This window comes from Siphateles boraxobius, unplaced genomic scaffold (genome assembly GCF_051911475.1).
Source record: "Siphateles boraxobius isolate OS27281-9 unplaced genomic scaffold, OSU_SipBor_1 49, whole genome shotgun sequence".
Classification (NCBI taxonomy): domain Eukaryota; kingdom Metazoa; phylum Chordata; class Actinopteri; order Cypriniformes; family Leuciscidae; genus Siphateles; species Siphateles boraxobius.
The window spans coordinates 1-21155 of NW_027509130.1; the positions used below are offsets into that span (position 1 = coordinate 1).

Below are 21155 nucleotides of genomic sequence, written 5' to 3' on the forward strand. Positions count from 1 at the left end.
AACGTGCCTAGATCCAGACTCAAAAAACGAGGTGACCGTGCTTTTGCGACTGCTGGCCCAAAAACTCTGGAACAGTCTGCCTCTCTATATCAGACTGGCTCCCTCAGTTTCCATATTTAAATCTTCTTTAAAGACTTTTTTTTATTTTCTCTTGCTTTTAATTCTCCCTGAGTGTTATTTGTTTATTTTTATTGTCCTGTGCATTATATCTTCTGCCTTGTACAGCACTTTGGTCAGCCCTGGCTGTTTTAAAATGTGCTCTATAAATAAATATTGTATTGTATTGTATTGTATAAGGTTTTGTTTGAGATCAATATATTTTTACCCAAATTAAAAGGAAGTTCAGTGTTGCATACCAATACAATGCTTTTCCTAATAAATGTAATTTCAACACAATGCTCCTTTTGTACTTTAGTTATGCCAAGTATTTGTATATGCTGAATTGTAATATTGTATTGTCTTATATTATTTGTTTGAGAACAAATCTAAAAAATAGTAGCTAGTTCAAACTAGATGGGCGTAATTTATGATTGTCATAGAATAATGTTAATGCTCATTTAAAATAAACAACAAAACACGCATTGGCGTGGGTTATTCCAGTAAATACTGTAATTACAACAAGGCGTGAATTTTGAACTTTGAGTCAGTCGATCAATCGTGCTGTTACTGTACAGAGACTGTTATTGAAACATATGGATGAGGACAGAGGTATATCAAAACTATGAAGAGCACTTTACAGAAGCGCTTCTTCTACATTGAACAAAACCTGCTTTACTGCCACAACGTTACTCGATCCAAGGTTATAATAGTCTTTAAATAATTAAAATTTTATTAAATAAGTTTACATTTTTATTTAGATAAGTGTATATATCATGATATACTATTAAGTTTCTATATTAAGTAATTTCAGCATAATGATAAAATAATAAATGTTGGGGTGATCTATTCCATTTAAATTCTAAAATGCAAGAGATTTTTTTTTTCTTACTGCATAAAATTAATGCTTATATTGTCATTGTTTTTTTGTGTTTTTTTTGTTTGTTTTAGGTGTAAAGATCGATTCTTCTCCAACACAGACACAGCAAGGCAGGTCAAGGAAATGCAAAAAACATCTGTTGGAGAAACAGGAGCTGAGGAGCGCAGAGAACCAGCTGTCAAAAGGCGTCAGTGACCCGCCAGGTGCCAGTCTGGACAGTGATTTTGAAGAAACTGCAGATGCATCTTCATCTATGAGCAGATCTCCAACAGCTGCAGCTGGAAGCAGACCTTGGAGAGACCACTGTGCATCGTTCAGACAAACCCTTCAAGTACTGGGCTGTTAATAATCTGTGATGTCCGTCTCTGGCTATGGCACAAAAATATCTTGCAGTAGCGTGGAAAATGAAAGATTGTCATTCTGAATGAAAGCAGAAGCAGGACATGCAGAGATGCGTCTGTTCCTTAAAAAGAGCCTGCCACTTACTTTTGAAAAATAATCCTAACATTTGATAGTAGAACATAACACACACACATTTTTTTTTTTTTTTTTTGTGATATGAAATAGAACTTCCTCATCTGTTAGTTTAAATGCTGTTGTCGTCTGGCTTGTCGCCTTTTCTGATCTCCTCTCATCATTGCTCCTGAAGAACCTTGCAAAAGACAACAGTAATCCCAGGCTATTAGAAGGATAGAGTAAAAGATTAACATAACAGGTATATCAGTATAGGGTGGCATCACAGGTTTAACACAGTATGGTGATTTCTCCCTTCCTCTTAAAGGTTTTCGTTGTTTTGTTAGGGTTTATCTTGCCTTATGTCTTGTTTTTCCGTGTCTGAGCTTCAGATGGTCTGGATCATCTGAGGGATTCGACTGGATCAAGATGCTGCTGATCATTGAAGCTCTTCTTCTCATTTCAGCTGTTCTAGGACAGGTGAGCTTGTGTTTGAATATGAATATTACAGACATGAATACTGATGACTGATCATTATGATTCCTGTCGCTGCAGGATCACAGAAATGCCGTTGAAGGACAGATATTTCCACTGGATATGGCCGAGAATTCAGTTGATGACCAATTTTACAGGTGTGCAAAGAAGATGGAGCATCGAGTGCAGACAGAATTTCTGAAGAAGGAAATGAATAATCCTGAATTTGCAAAAGCTTGGACAGATGCTGTAAAGAATCACAAACCACCAGGAGATCATTTGTCAAAGAATAATTCAGTTGCCATTTATGCGTACACTAACTCAGATTTTACTCTATATCAGAAATTCAATAATGCTGTTCGTACTGAAAAACAAAAATATAAAAATGGGACATACTCATGGTATTCACTTCACTTTTGGTTAACAGAAGCGATACAGATTCTGAAGAAAACACAAAGTAAATGCTACAACACTTATCGTGGTACTGGATTTGAATTTGATAAGAATGTTAAGGGCAAACAAGTTCGCTTAGGCCAGTTTGCTTCATCCACTCTTGATCGTAGAGAAGCACTAAAGTTTGGAACTAAATCTTGCTTTGAAATCTACACTTGTTCAGGAGCTGATCTGACAAAATATTCAAAGTTTCCTGAACAGAAAGAGGTGCTGATTCCTCCATATGAGACATTTACAGTCAGTGATGTGAAGACAAGAGTAAAGCAGAAAGATCCCTGGTGTGACACTGTGTTCACTTTGAAAAGCTATAAAACAAGAAGCTTCCTGAACTGTGCAGCAAGCAGTGGAAACCAAGTTGCTTTTTTAAGGTTTTATTAATTTTAATCATATTTTGCAATGTGTTTAGCTACTAATCAGATAAATACTGCATGTTTCCTGTTGTTATTGAACATCAAATTAATTGTCATGCTTTATTGAATCAAATATTCATGCGATGGTCAGCAGTGGGAAAAGTCAAAGCAGCTGATTTAATATAAAAAAATCAATCAATCCTAATCAAAGTGTGTTGTGATACCTGTCATCTATGAGTATTGGCATAATTGTTTATTTGAAATGTATTTTACGTAATTTTATGTAGATTGTTGTATGTTTTCTCTGGACCTTGAGTCTGGAAATAAAGTTGAATATGAATATGAAATATATTGGAAAACTGAGATTTGAATCTTTGCAAAATATGAGGATAATACAACTTTTAAAATAATTTTAATTATATTGTATTTAAAACTTGTTTATAATATGTGCAATAAACTTGTGATTTGTAAGGGTTACAGTGATAACCTGAACACATTCAGCACAAAACTATGTGAAAGTATGTGAAGCTCAATGATCTGGGGTACACAGCAATCAGGTTTACAAGATTTACATCAGGTGTAAATATGATGATGATGACGGACAGATTTTTCCACTGAATTCTGTTGATGACCTTTATGTCCGTTGAAAAAAGACCATGAAACTTGATAGACAATCATTCAATCGCCATTTATGTCTACACTAACATGGGTTGTAAACTATATCAGGATTTTAATAATGCAATTTGTAGTGTTAAACAAAAATACAAATACATGGTATTAGGCTTGTTTGAGATGCGCCTTGCCTCGCCTGTAATGTAGTCGAGAGTAGGAGTGAAAAAAGCGCAGGCAAGCCGGACAGTTCTCGCTTCTCACAGTGGATCTGACACCTGCGAGATCACTGATGGATATCGCGGGATTCACGCTCGTGCACGGTGTGGCTAATAAACTGGATGTAATTTAAGTTCTGTTGCTTTTATATGAAATATAAATATAATGAACCATAGGCTATGTGTTTATATATATATATATATATATATATATATATATATATGTTCAGATGCAAAAGCCTCTAAGTGCCATCTGAAATTTTCTTCTACAATGATCATTTTTATCAAGCTTGTATATTTAAAGCTCCAGTAGGTAGCTTTTGTAAACAAATATTTGTTAAACCTGTCATTATATCCTGAAAGTAGAATATGAGACAGATAATCCATGAAAAAAATCAAGCTCCTCTGAAACAACCAATCAGAGCCAGGAGGAATGTCTTAGCAGTGTCAATCACGCTCGTGTACGCGCTGATCACCCCTCTCTTGCACAGCGCGAGCGCGTACCGTCGTTCGTGTCTCTCCTGTTCAAACTCGTTCAGCCAAATGAACAAATCTTTTTTTTGAGTCATTTCGTTCATTCAACGAACGAAATGACTCGAAAAAAGATCCGTTCATTTGGTTGAATGAGTTCGAACAGGATCACGAACGTGCATCACAGAACAGAGCAAGGCGAGCATTTGTGTTTATAAAACTTAAAGTTTTTTATTTATTTTTGAAATGACCGATCGTTTCGCTAGATAAGACCCTTATTCATCGTCTGGTATCGTTTAAAGCCCTTTGAAGCTGCGCTGAAACTGTCATTTGGTCCTCGAAACGTTTGTGTCCTATTGAAGTCCATTATATGGAGAAAAAGCCTGGAATGTTTTCATCAAAAACCTTAATTTCTTTTCGACTGAACAAAGAAAGACATGGACATCTTGGATGACATGGGGGTGAGTAAATTATCAGCAAAAGTTTTTTTTAAAAGTGAACTAATCCTTTAACGTTATCTTAGTAGCTATTTATAACTTATAGAAAGAGTGCAACGTTATAAAGTTACATGTATTGCAAAATACATAATGATTTGAGGACCAAGTTTGTAGTCAAAGTATGGGCAGGCCATAGTCAATGTAAAGCATATTGTTGATGTTTCGTCCCTATTAGTGAATGTTCCATAACTGTTTATAATCCGCCGTCATCAGTGGTCCTGCTTACTAGCCTGCGCGTTCACGGCAGGCTCCGCTGTGGGGGAGGAGCTGTGGAGGGAGGAGCTGTGGAGGGAGGAGCTGTGGGGGAGGAGCTGTGGGGGAGGAGCTGTGGAGGGAGGAGCTGTGGGGGAGGAGCTGTGGAGGGAGGAGCTGTGGAGGGAGGAGCTGTGGAGGGAGGAGCTGTGGGGGAGGAGCTGTGGAGGGAGGAGCTGTGGGGGAGGAGCTGTGGAGGGAGGAGCTGTGGGGGAGGAGCTGTGGAGGGAGGAGCTGTGGAGGGAGGAGCTGTGGGGGAGGAGCTGTGGGGGAGGAGCTGTGGAGGGAGGAGCTGTGGAGGGAGGAGCTGTGGGGGAGGAGCTGTGGGGGAGGAGCTGTGGGGGAGGAGTTGTGGAGGGAGGAGCTGTGGGGGAGGAGCTGTGGGGGAGGAGCTGTGGGGGAGGAGCTGTGGAGGGAGGAGCTGTGGGGGAGGAGCTGTGGGGGAGGAGCTGTGGAGGGAGGAGCTGTGGGGGAGGAGCTGTGGAGGGAGGAGCTGTGGAGGGAGGAGCTGTGGGGGAGGAGCTGTGGAGGGAGGAGCTGTGGAGGGAGGAGCTGTGGGGGAGGAGCTGTGGAGGGAGGAGCTGTGGAGGGAGGAGCTGTGGGGGAGGAGCTGTGGGGGAGGAGCTGTGGAGGGAGGAGCTGTGGAGGGAGGAGCTGTGGGGGAGGAGCTGTGGAGGGAGGAGCTGTGGGGGAGGAGCTGTGGAGGGAGGAGCTGTGGAGGGAGGAGCTGTGGAGGGAGGGCTGTAGCGCAGCAGAGAGCAAGGGGGTTGGACCTGTAAGTTGTGCTTGTTCAAATTTTCAGGCTAAGTCAACATTTTCTCAAAACTCCCTACTGCAGCTTTAAGTTCAGTAATTTCACTTAAATGACAATTAACAGGTAATTTTCATTGACATTTAATTGAAATTAATGAACTAAAATATACGAGCTTGATAAAAATGATCATTTTAGAAGAAATTTTCAGATGGCACTTAGAGGCTTTTGCATCTGAACTCTTCATATATATATAATAAAATGACATTGCATAACCCATAGAGATCGCACTGTCCGAGAGTTTGGGAATATTCACACATAACATAATATTGTTGTATGTAGGCATATGTATATGTAGGCCTATATACACATAAAACATGATATCCGAGTTTTAAAATCAAACATTTTAAAAGAGAACAATACATCACGGTTGTTTAATCCAAACAACATTAAGCTGTGCATCAGAGCAAGGCGGACCGCACTCGGACACATTTCTAACCAGCATGCATTGCGCGCTGATCACCGGTGATCGGTTCTGGGCAGATTTTGCTCATCTCAAACAAGCCTATTGTTTTCCCCCACGGGCTAAATTCACATCACGTGACGGGGCGTTCCCGGGGGCGTTCCCGGACCAAACGACTGTATCTATCCAAGCTGATGTGTAAATACTATAAATGGACATGAAAGGCAATAAATATAAATATTGTACCCCTAAAACAACACTAAAACATTTTTCCCTGAATCCTGTGCATGTAAGGCTATGTGATTTACTTTCAAAGAGCAGAAATACTGTAGGCTAGCCTATATACAGACATTCAATCTTAATTTGACCAATATAATCATTTTAACTAGTTTTTATTGTTAATTCTATTGACCAATGTACAATGTTCTCATAGTCCATAAAAGACACTCCAAATTAATAAATGTAGCTTATATATATATATATATATATTTTTTTTTTTTTTTTTTTTTTTTTTTTTTTGCAATAATCTTTTAAAAGAAACAAATCCAGAAGGTTTTCATAAATATAAATATTAGATTATATCTTTGGATGTGTATTTGTGTGTGTGTGTGTGTGTGTGTGTGTGTGTGTGTGTGTGTGTGTGTGTGTGTGTGTGTGTGTGTGTGTGTGTGTGTGTGTGAAATGTACACACACACACACACATTTATATTTAAAACTGTTGTGACCTGTGAATCTACAGTTTAAAAATTTTGCATCACTTAAAAAAAGCTACTACAATTTATTGTAATATGAAATAATGTTACTGACAGTTTTATATAGCATAATTAAAATAATTAATTTACTTTTTCAACAAATGAGTCCAAAAAAGTCCATACTGTCATGGTGCTCTTAGGTCACTTTTGACCAAACAAGTTTCTGTTTTACACAAAATGAATTATTATAAATAATTATACACAAATGAACTGGTAGGGCTATTACCATACAGCATAATTGAGTCAGGAGACTGAAATAAGAGGTTGAAATGAGATCAGATCCAGATGGATTAAGCTGTGATAAAAGATTTGCTGTTTATGTTTGTAAATGTTTTATTGATTTTTAATGTTACGTGTAACAAAATGCTTTCTCTGTATTAAGGTTTGACTAGTAATAATAATGCAAAAACATGTACACTTCAAATCAATTATTATTATTTTTTATAAACCTTGTCAAAAAATATTATTTGAGAATAAAAAATAAATAAAAAATAAAAAAAATTCAAATACACAGCTTAAAAGTAAGTAATGTCCAAAAACTACCAGAGAATTCACAAGCCTCTCCAGAGAGTTATTGGCATCTAGTGGTAGCACCATGAAATTACATGTTTTATTTTATTTTCTCTCAACAGATGGCGCTAATCTGATTCAAAAACTTGGATTTAAAAGGCCTAGTATCCAAGGTGGTAATCCATCAGCCGGAAGTTGAAGCCTCGCGGGAGCCGCCATTGTAGCAGAACTTCACCTGCTGTTAGCATTACATTGACTCCCATTCATTTTGGCGTCACTTTGACAGCGAATAACTTTACATCTGAGGCGTCCAAAGACTTCATTTGTCCATTATTTATTTCTAATAACCATGCGACTTTATGTCGCACAATAGAAACATTATGTTAGAAACATATATTCTCGCAATGTTTTGTTAATTTGTGTTTCATAATAGTAATTTGTTCAACATTCTGTTTCTTTACTATAGATTTTTACATTTCAGAATATAAAGCCGTTCAGTTTTTTAATTAAAAGAGAAGAAAAAAAGATCACATGGATCGATAAGCTTCAGAAAGCTTTTAAGCTTTTTGGACTTCTTCGGGTAAATCACAGGCCAATCTCTGAGTCTGGATCAAATTGTCCCATTGTCACTTTAGTGGCCTGGCAGAAGCTAAACAGAAATACTTCTTCGTGATCTTAAAGGGACATTGTGTAGGAATTTCTCCCATTTACTGGTGAAACTGTATTTTGCATTCAAACCAATTGTGCTCTCCAGCGCCTCGCTTTTTCAAATGCGTGTTGCATTTACGGTATGTGTTATGTACCACAAAGCTATGACAGGATGTCTTCTAATAGCACTTCGTCGAGTTTTCCTTCCTTTCCTTTTCCTTCCTTCCTTCAAACTGCAACTTGACACAACGAACAAACGAATGTTACAGTATGAATAATAACAGTGCAATGCAGACTTTTAAACTTACCGGGGCAGTGACAAGCGTCTCTCACTGCTCTGCTCCTCCGTTTCTGCTGCTTTCAGTTACGTGACGCTTGTTCTGAACGAAAACACGTTGTGGAAACACGTTGGCCAAGTACTTCTTGACCCTCTCTGCTGTTATAGTTTTTCAAGATGGTGGAACGACATGGAAGCCTCCGTGGACCTACCAGTCAAATGTATATAAAGATAAGAAATTCTTAGTTTACGAGGATATGTCAGATAATTGGCAGAGGTATTTGTACACCATTGAGGACATATTTATGAATAAAAATATTGATTTTAGATAGTAAAATACCTAAAAAACTACACATAGTCCCTTTAATCAACTTAACTTCACTCCCACGGCAGGCACGAAAGACCATGTGGCGTGGATATTGGAGAAACACACTCAATAGCCTACATACAGATACAGACTTTCTTTCCATTTAACTCAAGTGATCCCAGAATGTATGTCTTAACTAGGCTAATATAAGGTGGGGGACATAAATACACACAGGAATATATCTGTTTAGTTGTGTTAAACTCTAAGTGCTTATATTCAAGGTTAAGAATGCATTTCTGATTTAATATCTTCCAACCATACCTTCCTTGGTAAACCATAAAAACATGCTAATTAGGTCATTAAAAGGAGACAAAGGAACGTTCCCGCGAACGACGTGCTCTCCGGAAGAACCGAAAGAACGCTTCAAGCTCACGAACCGCACCGAGGATCTACACACACTTGCTCAGCACCAAAGATCCACCCAAGTATTATGTCTATTAATATTTAGATGCGTTTAAGATTGTTTGCATGAATCACAATCTGAATTCCTGAAAAATCAGCATATATCGAATAGTATATGTATATATAGTTTAAAATTGTATATAGCCTATCATATGGTATATGATGGGACAAAGAGTTCTAATTACAAAGTCTGAGGGTATTTCTAGACTAGCAATGACTTTGCATTTTAAACATTTGTCTATATCTAATGGCCAATCTTTGGTCTCATTCATATATAATTTGTTGTTTGTTCCCTGGCAAATCGTTTTGGCTGAGGGCAAAGTGAATTTTCATAACTTTATATATTTAGGCAATTTTGACTTGAGACTGATGTGTTTGACTAAATCATTAGCTTTATTTCTAATTATTATACCTAGGCTATACTTTTATAATGACTGTTATTGATCATTAAAACTGACATTTAACAAAAAGAGACAGGGTTGTGTCATTTTATTTTATATATTTCAAATATAGCCTATTTTAAAATATATAAAATATTTATTTTATTATACAAACATTATTATACATTCTCTTCACTTTATGTAGGCCTACGCCGCGCGTATAATCAAATAAAAAAATATTATTTATTGAGAAACGGCCCTGCAGTGGCCTTGTTGAATGGGGACAACCCTCGTCGCGCCGCTGTGACGCAATCACGTTCAAATGGAGAAGTTCAGCGTCGAGTCTTCTGGGGTGAGGAGAGTAGTTCACGGTAGTGGTGGGCAGATCGAGGCTTCGTGAAGCAATGAAACAGTTGAACCAAATGTGCCATATTGTGTCGAGGCTTCGAATCAATCCGACACCCGTCTCAACGGTGACACCTAGTGGTCACTTGCAGGTGTTGCTCTGAAACAACCTTGACAACCAGCCATTAAAAAATGTGTTTTTTGATTATTGTAGCTATTTTTCTAATATGTGAAGCTTGTAACCTGTAGGCTCCTCACTGTGCAGAATGTTATTTTGGTCCTGAAAAATGAATATTAATAAAATACATCAAGCCACATGTCTCACTTTTTTAGAGATTCTTATGAAAAATATTAATTTCTCTTCTTTGGAAGGACTTATCCTACTTTTTTTAACAGATAATTTCTCCAGTCTTTGAAAAAAAATCTCTCACAAAAACCCAAGAGGTCAAGATGAGTTGACTTCACTTTTTATACAGATGTAGGATTGTGTGGTCTGTCCCGACCCTGTCAATCAAACGCTGAATCGGCGGAGCACGCCACCTGTCGAAACCATGGTCGAAACACTCAGAAGCTTCATTTAGCCGTAGTCACTTGACATAGGTGTTTTGAATCACGCTTCGGATCAGTGTTTCGAAACATCTTCGCTTCGGGATCTCGCAAAGCTTCGGAACGACTGTTTCGCGTCAGATGTTCACGGTATTTCTCATATTTACACAACCATCAAACACACTTTATACAGTTTGATTAAGCGACAGACTTATTTCTGTATTTTTTCATCGATCACAGCGATACCGTCTTTTCTGTCGTCTTCATATTTCACATTAAACGTTATAAATAAAACGGCAGCAGCAACACTTGAGATAGTTTCCTATCAATCAATTCCCCTCACAGATCTTAAACTTTGACTTTTGACTCGACATTCAGTAACAGTTCTCACTCCAAACATCGAAACAATCACACAAACGAACGAACATAAAATCTCTGAGGTCTGAATGAACTTAACATATGAATAGGCTCTATGCACGTCGTAGTTCCGGGTTCGCGTGTACTAGGCTATCAACTTCCGGTTCAACTTCCTGTTTATACACAGACAGATATGGCTCTCTTTTATAGTCGTTGTCTTCAGGACTTACCTCGTCTGACGGTAAATGATGTAGACCGACTCGTAAAAAAATCATGTGCTGCTCCCAACAGCAAGCGGGAAAAAGGATTTAAAATGTACATCGGCAGCTATATCGACAACTATGAGGGTAAGTAGCTACGTAATTACTATATTAACCCCTCAGGTTGTGTTCGGGTCATTTCGATCCGGAGAAAATTTCAATTATTTAATGTTGTCGCATTGGACTGAAACTTAGTGACTTTGTTCACAGAGGGTAACGTTATAAGTACTTCTCAAATGTTTTTGAGAAAAATTGAAATGAAATGAAAATTTGACAATTTTCGTAGGGGAGAGCGGGGCACAAGGTAACGTGGGGCTAGTTGTAACACACTTGTTTTAAATACTTCCACACATGCCAGCATGACGAAACCTCTTTTACTGTCTATGGACGAAACTTAGTGTATTTACTAGTTGCCATATCAACACTATTTAGAGAAAAAGAATAAGCCAAAATTCAGAAATCTTTGTAAGATATCACTGAACATTTATTTAACCATTGCAAAATTATTTTTCTTAATAATGTTAATTTTTCATCTCTATTATTTGTTTATTTAAATTTAGACAAATCTGATACATTAAAAAATGCCATTATTTTATTTTAAAAAGTTAATAATTGTATTTTATTGAGAAAATATTTTGGTTTGACTTGTATATATTTTTTATTTGATCAGATAACATTTTAAGCTGTCATATGGTCATGTTACAATGTGCCCCACCTATGGGGCATGTTGTCACATTTCTCTTCCATTCTTTCAGGGTATATCAAGAAAAAAGTAAACACTATTAATAAAACAAAACCACAAAATTGTACTAGACGTGGGAAATTAATGTGGGGAAAAATAAATACTTGAAAGTCAAAAAGCGTTACGTTGTGCCTCGCTCTCTCCTACTTTTTTGGGTGGGGGGGGGGGGGGGGGGGGTTTATCACCTTGTTACACTTGTGGTGTTCCCGGTCAAAAATGACCGGCCTACAAAAAATTGCTTATAAATCACTTGTTATGCTATATTATCACCCAATATTGGATTCAATCTTTTTGTCAACTTGTTCTCTTTTAATTAGGACTGGTTTTAGATTTGTTTTTGCCTCTAATTAATCATAGGCCTCATTTATCTGAGAGTAGGCATCTCATTTTTTGAGTAATATATATATAATTTTTATTTTTTACAAATTGAGATTTTTTACTAAATAAAACAGTTTCAAAATGTATGTTCATCTTTCTCCCTAACAGTGTCAATGAAAGACAAGGTGACAGGAGAGGTCAGCGTGAGGGCAGTCTGCCATAGATCCATGAGGAAAAATGAAAAGCCACACGAATTGAGACTAGGGTGACTAGGGTCAATGTTAGGGTAATGGGTAGGCCTGCTGATAAGTTGCCCATATCAGCTGATAAGTAACATTATCTAAATGTATATGGCTTAGTCTCTGTCTACTGTCTATGGACGTGAATGGGTAGGCCTACATTTTAACATATGTGCCTCTCATCTAGAACACACTGTATGCTTTTATTAGTTATATTTTCCTCTTGTTAACAGTTTAGCTCTTGAGAGGTATTTGTCATCTAAGCTTCTATTTCTCCCTAGATGGTGTTAAAACATTCAAAACCGGTCATTTTGGCGAAAACCCACTGCTCCTGTGTGGCGGGGTGTGCCTTATGCAACCATTAGGTTGCACTACTGTATCAAACAGCGCACTTCTCACAATTAAGCATCCCTGCTGTAACCCCAATGCACAGTTGCACGGACACTGAGCAGATCTGGTATAAACCAAGGACCTAGGTAAGTCATCTGTCTGTCATGTGAATTGCACATGTAGCTATTCTGATGCCATGTCAAAATGTGTCTTTGCTGTCAGGGTGTTAGGCCAGGTCCGGTGGGAGACATGGAGGTCCGCAAACCCCAGAATTCAACCGCTGTTTGTGTGAGGTGAGATTACATTACCTTTAGTTTATGTGTTTAATATGTACGCTGCAGTTTTTTATAAACATTTTTTCACTTTAACTTTTTCAGAAGTTCTCTCTACAAAGCACTGGACGGGGAAATGCCAGATCTAGCCACATTGAGAGTGACAGAGGTATATAAGGACTTTCCCCCTTTGCTTGCACCTCTAGTGACCACCATGGGCATGTCAGCAGAAGTCCCATTAGTTCAGTCAGCTTTTGGGGCTGTCCAGGCAGGGAGTGTGCTGTCATTTCAGCTAAAACCACCAGAAATGCGGGAAATCATCAACATCCCAGACGCCCCTGCCCAACCTTCTATTCCCGTCCAAAGCTATAGGCTTGAGCCAACCACATGCTCTTATGTGTTATCAGAGGAGGAAGATGTATATATGAAATCGCTACAGGTGTCATTCGACATGGCCCACAGGGTTGAAGCTGCAACACGGGAACAGAGCTCATGCCAGGAATGGCATCGACTGAGAAAGATGCGAGTCACATCTACACGCTTTCACGAGGCATGCCATGTTCGTCAGTTGCCGTGACAGAGTACTGCAGTTTAAAAAATGTGAATTATTCACCCTGCGGGTTCATTATACACCCTGATGCTCCATGGCTGGGATGCTCTCCCGATGGAGTCGTTTTCGATCCTTCTGACAACCCACCATTTGGCCTGCTGGAAATAAAATGCCCCAACATCCAGAGTTATGTTGACTGTCCCTACCTCCAAATGTCAGATGGTTCTTTGCAGCTTAGGAGGCAGCACAAGTATTACTGGCAAGTGCAAGGTCAGATCCTCCTAACAGGTTTCGAGTGGTGTGATTTTGTAGTATGTGCGCAGGAGGACATGCTTGTTGAGCGTATATACAAAAATATTGATGTAATGCGCACCATTACAGACCGAGCAGGTCTGTTTTTTTTTACCACTACATACTGAAGTGTTTGCGTGTTTTAAGTCATTTTTAGATAACAGTGAAGTATTTCTCAATTTCTACAATTGTACAAATGTTGCTTTATTTAATGACTGTGTTTTAAGTGTTACAGTGTGGCCACCTACCACTGGTGGTCCATTCAATTATATTGAAATTATTATATACAGCATTATTTTTATTGTATTTATTTACACTATAAACAATATTTACATATATACACAATATACTCTCTCTCTATATATATATATATATATATATATATATATATATACACACACACACACTATATATATACAATATATATACCTATCTTATATTACATTACACGTACATATATATACTAAATATTTAGATTTGTATAGTTAATAAATAAATATGTAATATGTTATGCATTATGAAATTATAATAAAAAATGTTTAAGGAAACACTTTCTTAGTTTTGTCTGTTGATCAGATTAATGAATACAGAAGAGAGTGTGATATCCATAGTTTTTACCAAAGTATATGTACAATATTTACAGGTGACAAACCGTAGCACATTAATGGGATAGTTAGCCCAAAAATGAAAATTCTGTCAGTATTTACTCACCCTCATGTTGTTCCAACCCCGTAAGACCTTCGTTCATCTTCAGAACACGAATTGAACGAAGGACTTACGGGGTTGAACAACATGAGGGTGAGTAAATACTGACAGAATTTTCATTTTTGGGTGAACTGTCCCTTTAACAAGGATGAGGGTTTTTAGACTCAGTGGCTCCATGCCTTGACAAGTGGTCCACATTGGTAGTTCACAAGCAAACATGCCACTGTAAACAGTTGGTTTATGCTACCAGAAATGGACAAGGGGATGACTGCGTCAAACAACTTGTGCTCCTTCACTCGATGGATAAGACGTTCAACGTGTACCCTGAGCCTGGCCACAGACTGAGTGTGTGTCACTTCATGAGGTAACATTTGTTTTTCCTTGGTCAGGAAAACAGGCCGGTGAATTTTGCATGGCACAAGGCTGTCAATTTAGAAGCCCTTATCCACCATGATGGCCATGTCAGGGGTAAGAAGGTTAATGATCCCTGACTGTTTGAACAACTCCCGGTCACTAATAGACCCTGCATAGAGTCCAGACACAAATGTTATTGCACCATGAGGTGCCATTCCTATTAAAGCCTTGAATGTGCAGTGAGACTTATAGTTTGAAAAAACCTCACTTTGTAATAGCAAAGAGGAAGGTGTTTGGCAGCGGATCTCAGTACAATCCAGGATAACCTGTGTGTCTCGGAAAAGATGAAATTCCTCTGGCAGATGGGCTCGTACTCTCTCTTTCGGCATCCAAATGCACAGTGACCCCAGGACAAAGTACAGGAAGTTGGCCCAGGTTGTTATGATGTGGCTCACAGTGGCCTGATGTACATGGAAGCGATGACCAAGGTCCTTTTGCTTGAGGCCCAAAGCAAGATGCATCATGAACAGGAAGAACTCATCTATTGCAGGAAGTGCCCGAGTGTTTCCAGCCTCCTTGGTGACTTTGGAGTTGGTGACACGAATCATTCTGTGCGTTGCTGGTTCAATCAGTTCCCAGAAGGCCGTCAGGTGGTTATAGGTTGCAAATCTGTCAAGAAAGAAAAGTGCATTGGTTCTCACATGGCATAAAATACTTACACTTAGGTTTATAGTATAGTATAGTAATTTCCAGTTTAGGAAATAAGAATCCTGAACTACAAGTAACTGATACAAAAATCTTGTAATACAACATGAGTCATGAAAATTATGGAATTCGGTATGTATGATTAAACTAACTCTGATTGCTGTTGATGACAACAGCTGCTATTCATACTTATAATTATGTTAGCCAATGTTGTTGTAATTATTTTGGTCTGTGTAGCCTACTTTTACGTGCAGCTAGCTTATACAACTCCAATAATATTTAATAACAACGTGGACTAGTGTTTTCAGGACAATGGCAACGCTATTACAAATGCTTATCACAGGCAATATAATTTTACCTTGTATAAAAGCGTATGTCCTCATCGGACCCAGCAAATCTCTGGAGACCAAAGCCAAGTGTGATCTTGGTCTGGTCCAACTGCTTCCGTAGATTTTCTATCTCCCTTTTCAACTCCTCATTTTCATGCAATACCATGTCCACAGCTGAAGCTTCGGGAACTGAACAATAACCGTGTCCAGTCCTCTCCACGTCAAAGTCCATATCTTGCTCTACGTCCGAGTCAGGATCAGTGGGCAGCGGTCTCTCTCTCGCCGTTCCCAAACACTCGACCACGGCGGCTGCACTTGGTAACGGTTCCACTCAAACAATGTAGGGAAAGCACCTTTTTTCAGACGTCTCAGTCTAGTCCCTTCCATAAAGTCATCGGGTTTGAAATGAACGCTACACACCTTTGTGTTTTTGTTGACTTTGAAGTCATCCCTCCTGATCTTAACGATCCATTTTTTTCTGAGATCCTCATCCACGGGAAATGAATGAAAACTCACAGTCGAGTTGTATCTTGCCGACACAACACACGACGGCACACAACAATGTTCCGAAGTAGGTCGCATTAGCTTTTGATATCGGAAAACATTTTTCTCCATAGTAAAGCTGCCAAGATAAGAATAACTAGAAATATTTATCGTTGTTAAGTTTCGCGCGTCAGATCTAATACTGAACCGGAAACTGTTAGCCCAGTAGAGAGTGTAGTCGGAAACACGTCACAATCCCCGCTGCATAGAGCCTATTCCTCATGCTCGCTCCTGCTGCTGCACTAAAATGTTACTCTTTTCAATACTTTGTAAATAATACATTGAGCCAATAGTGAGCCACGTGAGACATTTTAAACCTATACATAAATGCTAATATAGATAAATATGAATACAGTTTGAAATAGTAGCTAAGCAATATTGTTTTGTGGTGATCTTTATTTTAATAACTTAATGATATAATTACATTATTGCAATCAATATAGTTATTAAAATGTCAAACTACATTTAGATTAAGATGGACATTTTAGGGTTTAGTTCGGTAGTTATTGACCTGAGTGTCAACGGTGTTTGTTTTTGCATTATTGATGTTTTATATGTGTAATATTGTGAGAAATAACAGTATTGTCTTTTAATATAGCCTAGTTGTCTTTCAGTATAGTTCGATATAGCTTTATAGTCATATATCCTGACTCAGATAATGTGTTTCTAACAGCAAACACTCAGAATAAAGTGATAGTTCATCAATATTAACAGATCAACTGAAAACACTTTATTTCATGTCAGTAGTTCCGGTTTTCACCTCATTTATTATGCTGATGTCTTGTAATCTCATGTAAATTGACGCTTAAAGGGGTCATGACATGAGAAACCAAATTTTCCTTGGTCTTTTGGTATATAAGAGGTCTTTGTACCATTAAAACTTCCTGCAAGTTTCATAGCTTAATATATCCTCCCCAAACAAACAATTTATTTAATCAAGCATCTAGTTGTGGATCTATGGTATGAAGTGACGTGCCTGTCGTTTGCATATGACCGCCTCAAAGCGCAAGACTACGCCTCATTTCGCATCATCGCATCGTTGTCACGCCCACAGGTGTTCAGTCGACGTGCTGCGAGTCTATTTACAAGAAGATCGCGATGCCACGCAGATGTGCTGTTCCTGGCTGTGGACAAACAACACGCTTGAATACACTGCCTAAAGATCCAGACATCAGGGAAAAATGGATGCAGTTTATTTTTTGTGGACGTCCCATTCACGGCAGTATTAATTTAAGCGTGTGTTCTCTACATTTCATGGATGACTGTTTTGAGAACAAATCGCAGTATGATGCTGGCTTTGCCAGAAAACTTTTGCTTAAAGATCAGGCCGTGCCGACTATTCCAGGCCCAACAACGACGCCGCACACTGTAAGTAATGTATTTCATCTTAAAACTACTTTTTAAAGCGTTAATTCCAGTTTCATTCATTATGAATAATCACAGTGTTTTTACTTGGTTTACTTGCATATTGTTTTCAGAGTCGGTCATGTTCAGGCCCCGTATTTAAAGATGTAGGATGTCAAACTGACCGACCCAATCAGACATCTGTGGGCACACAGCTGTCGTTTCAAACCATGAGACCTACGTACCGTAGCAAAGGTATTATTTATATAATCATAACTTGTGTCATCATAATTCTATTCCTAACAAGCTTAAAAGCTTTATTGCCTAAAAAATGAAGTATTTATAGTCCATATTTTTGTAGTACTGCAATAACAATTGATAGAATAAAACTTTACATTGTATTTTCTAACTTTATAGCAACACAAACAAAGCAGTCATCAAATCTTTCAAGTGTTGATGCCGTCATACCCTGGACTACTTCACAGCCTTTTACTTCAACACCTTTAAAAGATGAAAGGCCTGCCAAAAGGTGTCGCTTTGAATTGGAGGAGGGTGAAGAAAGTGTATCTTTTGAAGAAGTCTGTGACACTCAGGATGTGACATATGACCCTGCTCAGTCCGTCACCAGTGTGACTGAACCATCAAAGCATTCGTAAGTTTTTTTCTTTATCATGTTTAGGTTAGCATACATTTATGTGAACTGTATGTTTTACTGGCTCGTAAAACTGATTATGTTGAGGAAAAAAATACACCACATTAGTTTAATCTTTGTTCTTAATTTTCTCTTGTGATAGCATGTACACATCCAAAGCCTCTCATGAAGACACAAAATATATTGTGTTTGAAAACTGTCTTCTTGAACTGTTTGAGACCTGCCCAGACTGTTCAAGAGCCTGCAATATCCAGCCTCGTAGCAATGGGACCTTTTTGGCCATTGATCAACTTTGCCCGCACTGTGAGTACTTCAGACAGTGGAAGAGCCAACCCTGTGTTGGCAGCACCCCTGTAGGCAACCTTCAGCTGTCTGCTTCCCTGTACTTCTCTGGAGCTTCATTCTTCCAGATGAAAAAGGTTTGTGGGGTGTATTTTTTTCCTGTTTAAATTAGTTTAAACGTATAATGCATAATTATTGTTTTTCTTTTGAAGGTATTAGAGTCAATGCATTTGAAGATGTTCAAATACAGAACCTTCAGAAGGCATGCCAGCATGTACCTGGAACCACTAATAATATATAAGTGGAAGAAGGAACAGGTGGATTTAGTGAAGGATCTCTGTGAGGCGGACAAGGTGATAATTGGTGGCGATATGAGAGCTTATTCGCCAGGTAAAGAGTCATGCTTGGTGATGCAAGTTCTTCTGCCGTCTTAATTATTTTGTTCCTGTGTAACCATTTTATTCTAATGGGACATTTTAGGCCATTCAGCAAAGTATGCTACACCACGATGGATCTTCAAAAGAACCTCATAATAGACATCCAGCTAGTGCAAGTGAGAAAATGCATAAATCACATCATGTCAATGCCCAAAAAATTTTCAGAAAAAATTGTAAACAGAGTATACCTCATCTGTTTCAAATTAAACAAATTTGAATTATAATTGTATTATAAATTACAATTGCTATTTATATTAAAAAATGTATACTACAAAGATGTAGTCGGAGGAGAATAATGTCTTAAAGGAATGAAATAACTGACTTTCACTGCCCTGATAACTATTTTTTCCCAGAGTAATGAGGTCGGTGGAAGCTACCACATGGAGAAAGAGGGGTTAAAAAGAAGCCTGGAATGGCTGGAGGGATGTGGTGTAAGGCTAGACTGCATTGTGACAGACCGACATCCCCAGATTCAAAAGTTTCTGAAAGAACGAAACGTGACACAGTACTATGATGTCTGGCATTTGGAGAAAGGTACGTTTGAGCTAAACTGTAATTTGTACAGATTCTGAAAAAAACATATGTTAATAAATGGACTGTTTTTTTTTTACATTACATAAACAATATTTCATTTTGGTATTACAATTGATTAGGGTTGTCAAAGAAGTTAGAGCAAATTGCCAGAGACAAGGACTGTTCAATAGTGAAAAAGTGTCAGCACAGCATAAGAAACCATCTCTACTGGACCGCAGCATCCTCTACTTCAGGACCAGAGAAGGTAGCCAAGTGGAAGTCCCTCATCAATCACATTCAGGTTGTTCACATCCATGATGACCCATTATACCCAAAATGTGAACATTCACATCGAGTGTCTAAGGGCAGCAGTAAATGCTTCAAACCTGGTGAGTGCATAATATCATTACCAATCAAAGTGGCTGACTGTTCATCTGTGTGTCCCACAGTGCTAATACTGTTTCCATTTTCCTTCACACAAATTCATACATACTACTATTCCAGGTACAAAACCACTTTACAGAGTCGAAAAAGGTGCTGACTAACAACAGAGTCCTCAAAGATGTAGCAAAGCTCAGTCCTCACTTCCAGACCTCATCCTTGGAAGCCTTTCACGGCGTTATTTTACGCTTTGCACCCAAAAGTGTGGTATTTCCTTTTATTGGAATTCTGTGCAGGTATGCAATGTAAAGTTGTATAAAAGCATGTTATTGACATTTAGTGAACCATAAAGTCCTATTATTTCACAATTGTATGTAATACAGGAAGCCTAGCATAAGCTTTAAAGTAATCTGAAATGAAGTTATAACATTTAGAATGCTTTGTCATTTCTTATTATTTTTAATTTATCTTGAAAAATTAATAACACTGTGTCGCTCCTACTTTTAAGTAACTACATTTTTTTTTTTTTCTGTTGTTTTAGGTTGTATTTGGCTGGCATGCATTTCAATGAAAATTCAAACCGTCCAAAGGCTACAACATCATCTGGAGAGCCAATGTACAGACTTTTGTTCCCCAAGGCTAAAAAAGGATTATACACCACAAAACCAGTGACATCCAACCCAACGTACTGTAAGTTTGAATAGATATTTTAATTAGTAATTAAAAAAACTAAATGCAATACACGCAAAGTGCATAGAACTTAATTTACAGTATTGCAAACATTTTTTCCAGGCTACGTCTACAATCTGATGACACTGCTTTTTGAAAAGGTTCTGCCAGATCCCTTTCCCTACATGGAGGACCTGCATAAAATTACAGTGCCTGACAGCCTATGCGCACAGTATGACAGACCTTCATTGGAGGAGGCCATTGCTGAGCATGTGTCAAGGCGCAGTTCGAATCCGACGTAGCTGCCTTCCGCATGTTGAAACTATTGTTATTTTAATATACATTTTGTTACATTAAATATTTCTATTCCATATTAACATAAAACGATTGTGTCTGTCAGTGTTTTCTTACTGGTGTAACCCTCTGAGTCTCAAAGAACCATAGTCTGCCCAGTAAATGTTATTTGCATTCTGCAACGAATACAAATTCAGGCAAACAGGTTCAAGTCCTGGGTGATGAATCATACAGGTAGGTGATATTGGTGCCTGGTTAATTCTTTTGACAACCTATTGAGAAGGATATTGAGTTTACAATTGTAGTCCAACATGTATGATATGTAATACTCAAACATGCAGATTAACAATTATTATTATTATTAGTCTTTTAGAATGTGCACGTAGTTCAGGGG

General features: G+C 38.2%; 3 protein-coding genes across 3 annotated transcripts; all 3 read left to right on the top strand.

The window, feature by feature from the left end:
• The first annotated feature begins 1526 nt into the window (after positions 1-1526).
• Positions 1527-3077, top strand: LOC143710892 (ecto-ADP-ribosyltransferase 5-like). Its single transcript, XM_077202112.1, has 2 exons — positions 1527-1909; positions 1985-3077. Exons 1-2 carry the CDS (start codon positions 1859-1861, stop codon positions 2732-2734), a joined length of 801 nt encoding a protein of 266 aa, XP_077058227.1. The 5' UTR covers positions 1527-1858; the 3' UTR covers positions 2735-3077.
• Positions 3078-9625: 6548 nt separating this feature from the next.
• Positions 9626-18901, top strand: LOC143711038 (uncharacterized). The gene is made up of 6 exons (XM_077202325.1): positions 9626-9655; positions 17244-17557; positions 17668-17788; positions 17951-18185; positions 18328-18604; positions 18680-18901. Exons 2-6 carry the CDS (start codon positions 17288-17290, stop codon positions 18899-18901), a joined length of 1125 nt encoding a protein of 374 aa, XP_077058440.1. The 5' UTR covers positions 9626-9655; positions 17244-17287.
• Positions 18902-18970: 69 nt separating this feature from the next.
• On the top strand, positions 18971-20857 carry LOC143711166 (uncharacterized). The gene is made up of 6 exons (XM_077202513.1): positions 18971-19020; positions 19258-19438; positions 19558-19806; positions 19922-20094; positions 20340-20488; positions 20591-20857. Exons 1-4 carry the CDS (start codon positions 18976-18978, stop codon positions 19960-19962), a joined length of 516 nt encoding a protein of 171 aa, XP_077058628.1. The 5' UTR covers positions 18971-18975; the 3' UTR covers positions 19963-20094; positions 20340-20488; positions 20591-20857.
• The last annotated feature ends 298 nt before the right edge of the window (positions 20858-21155 follow it).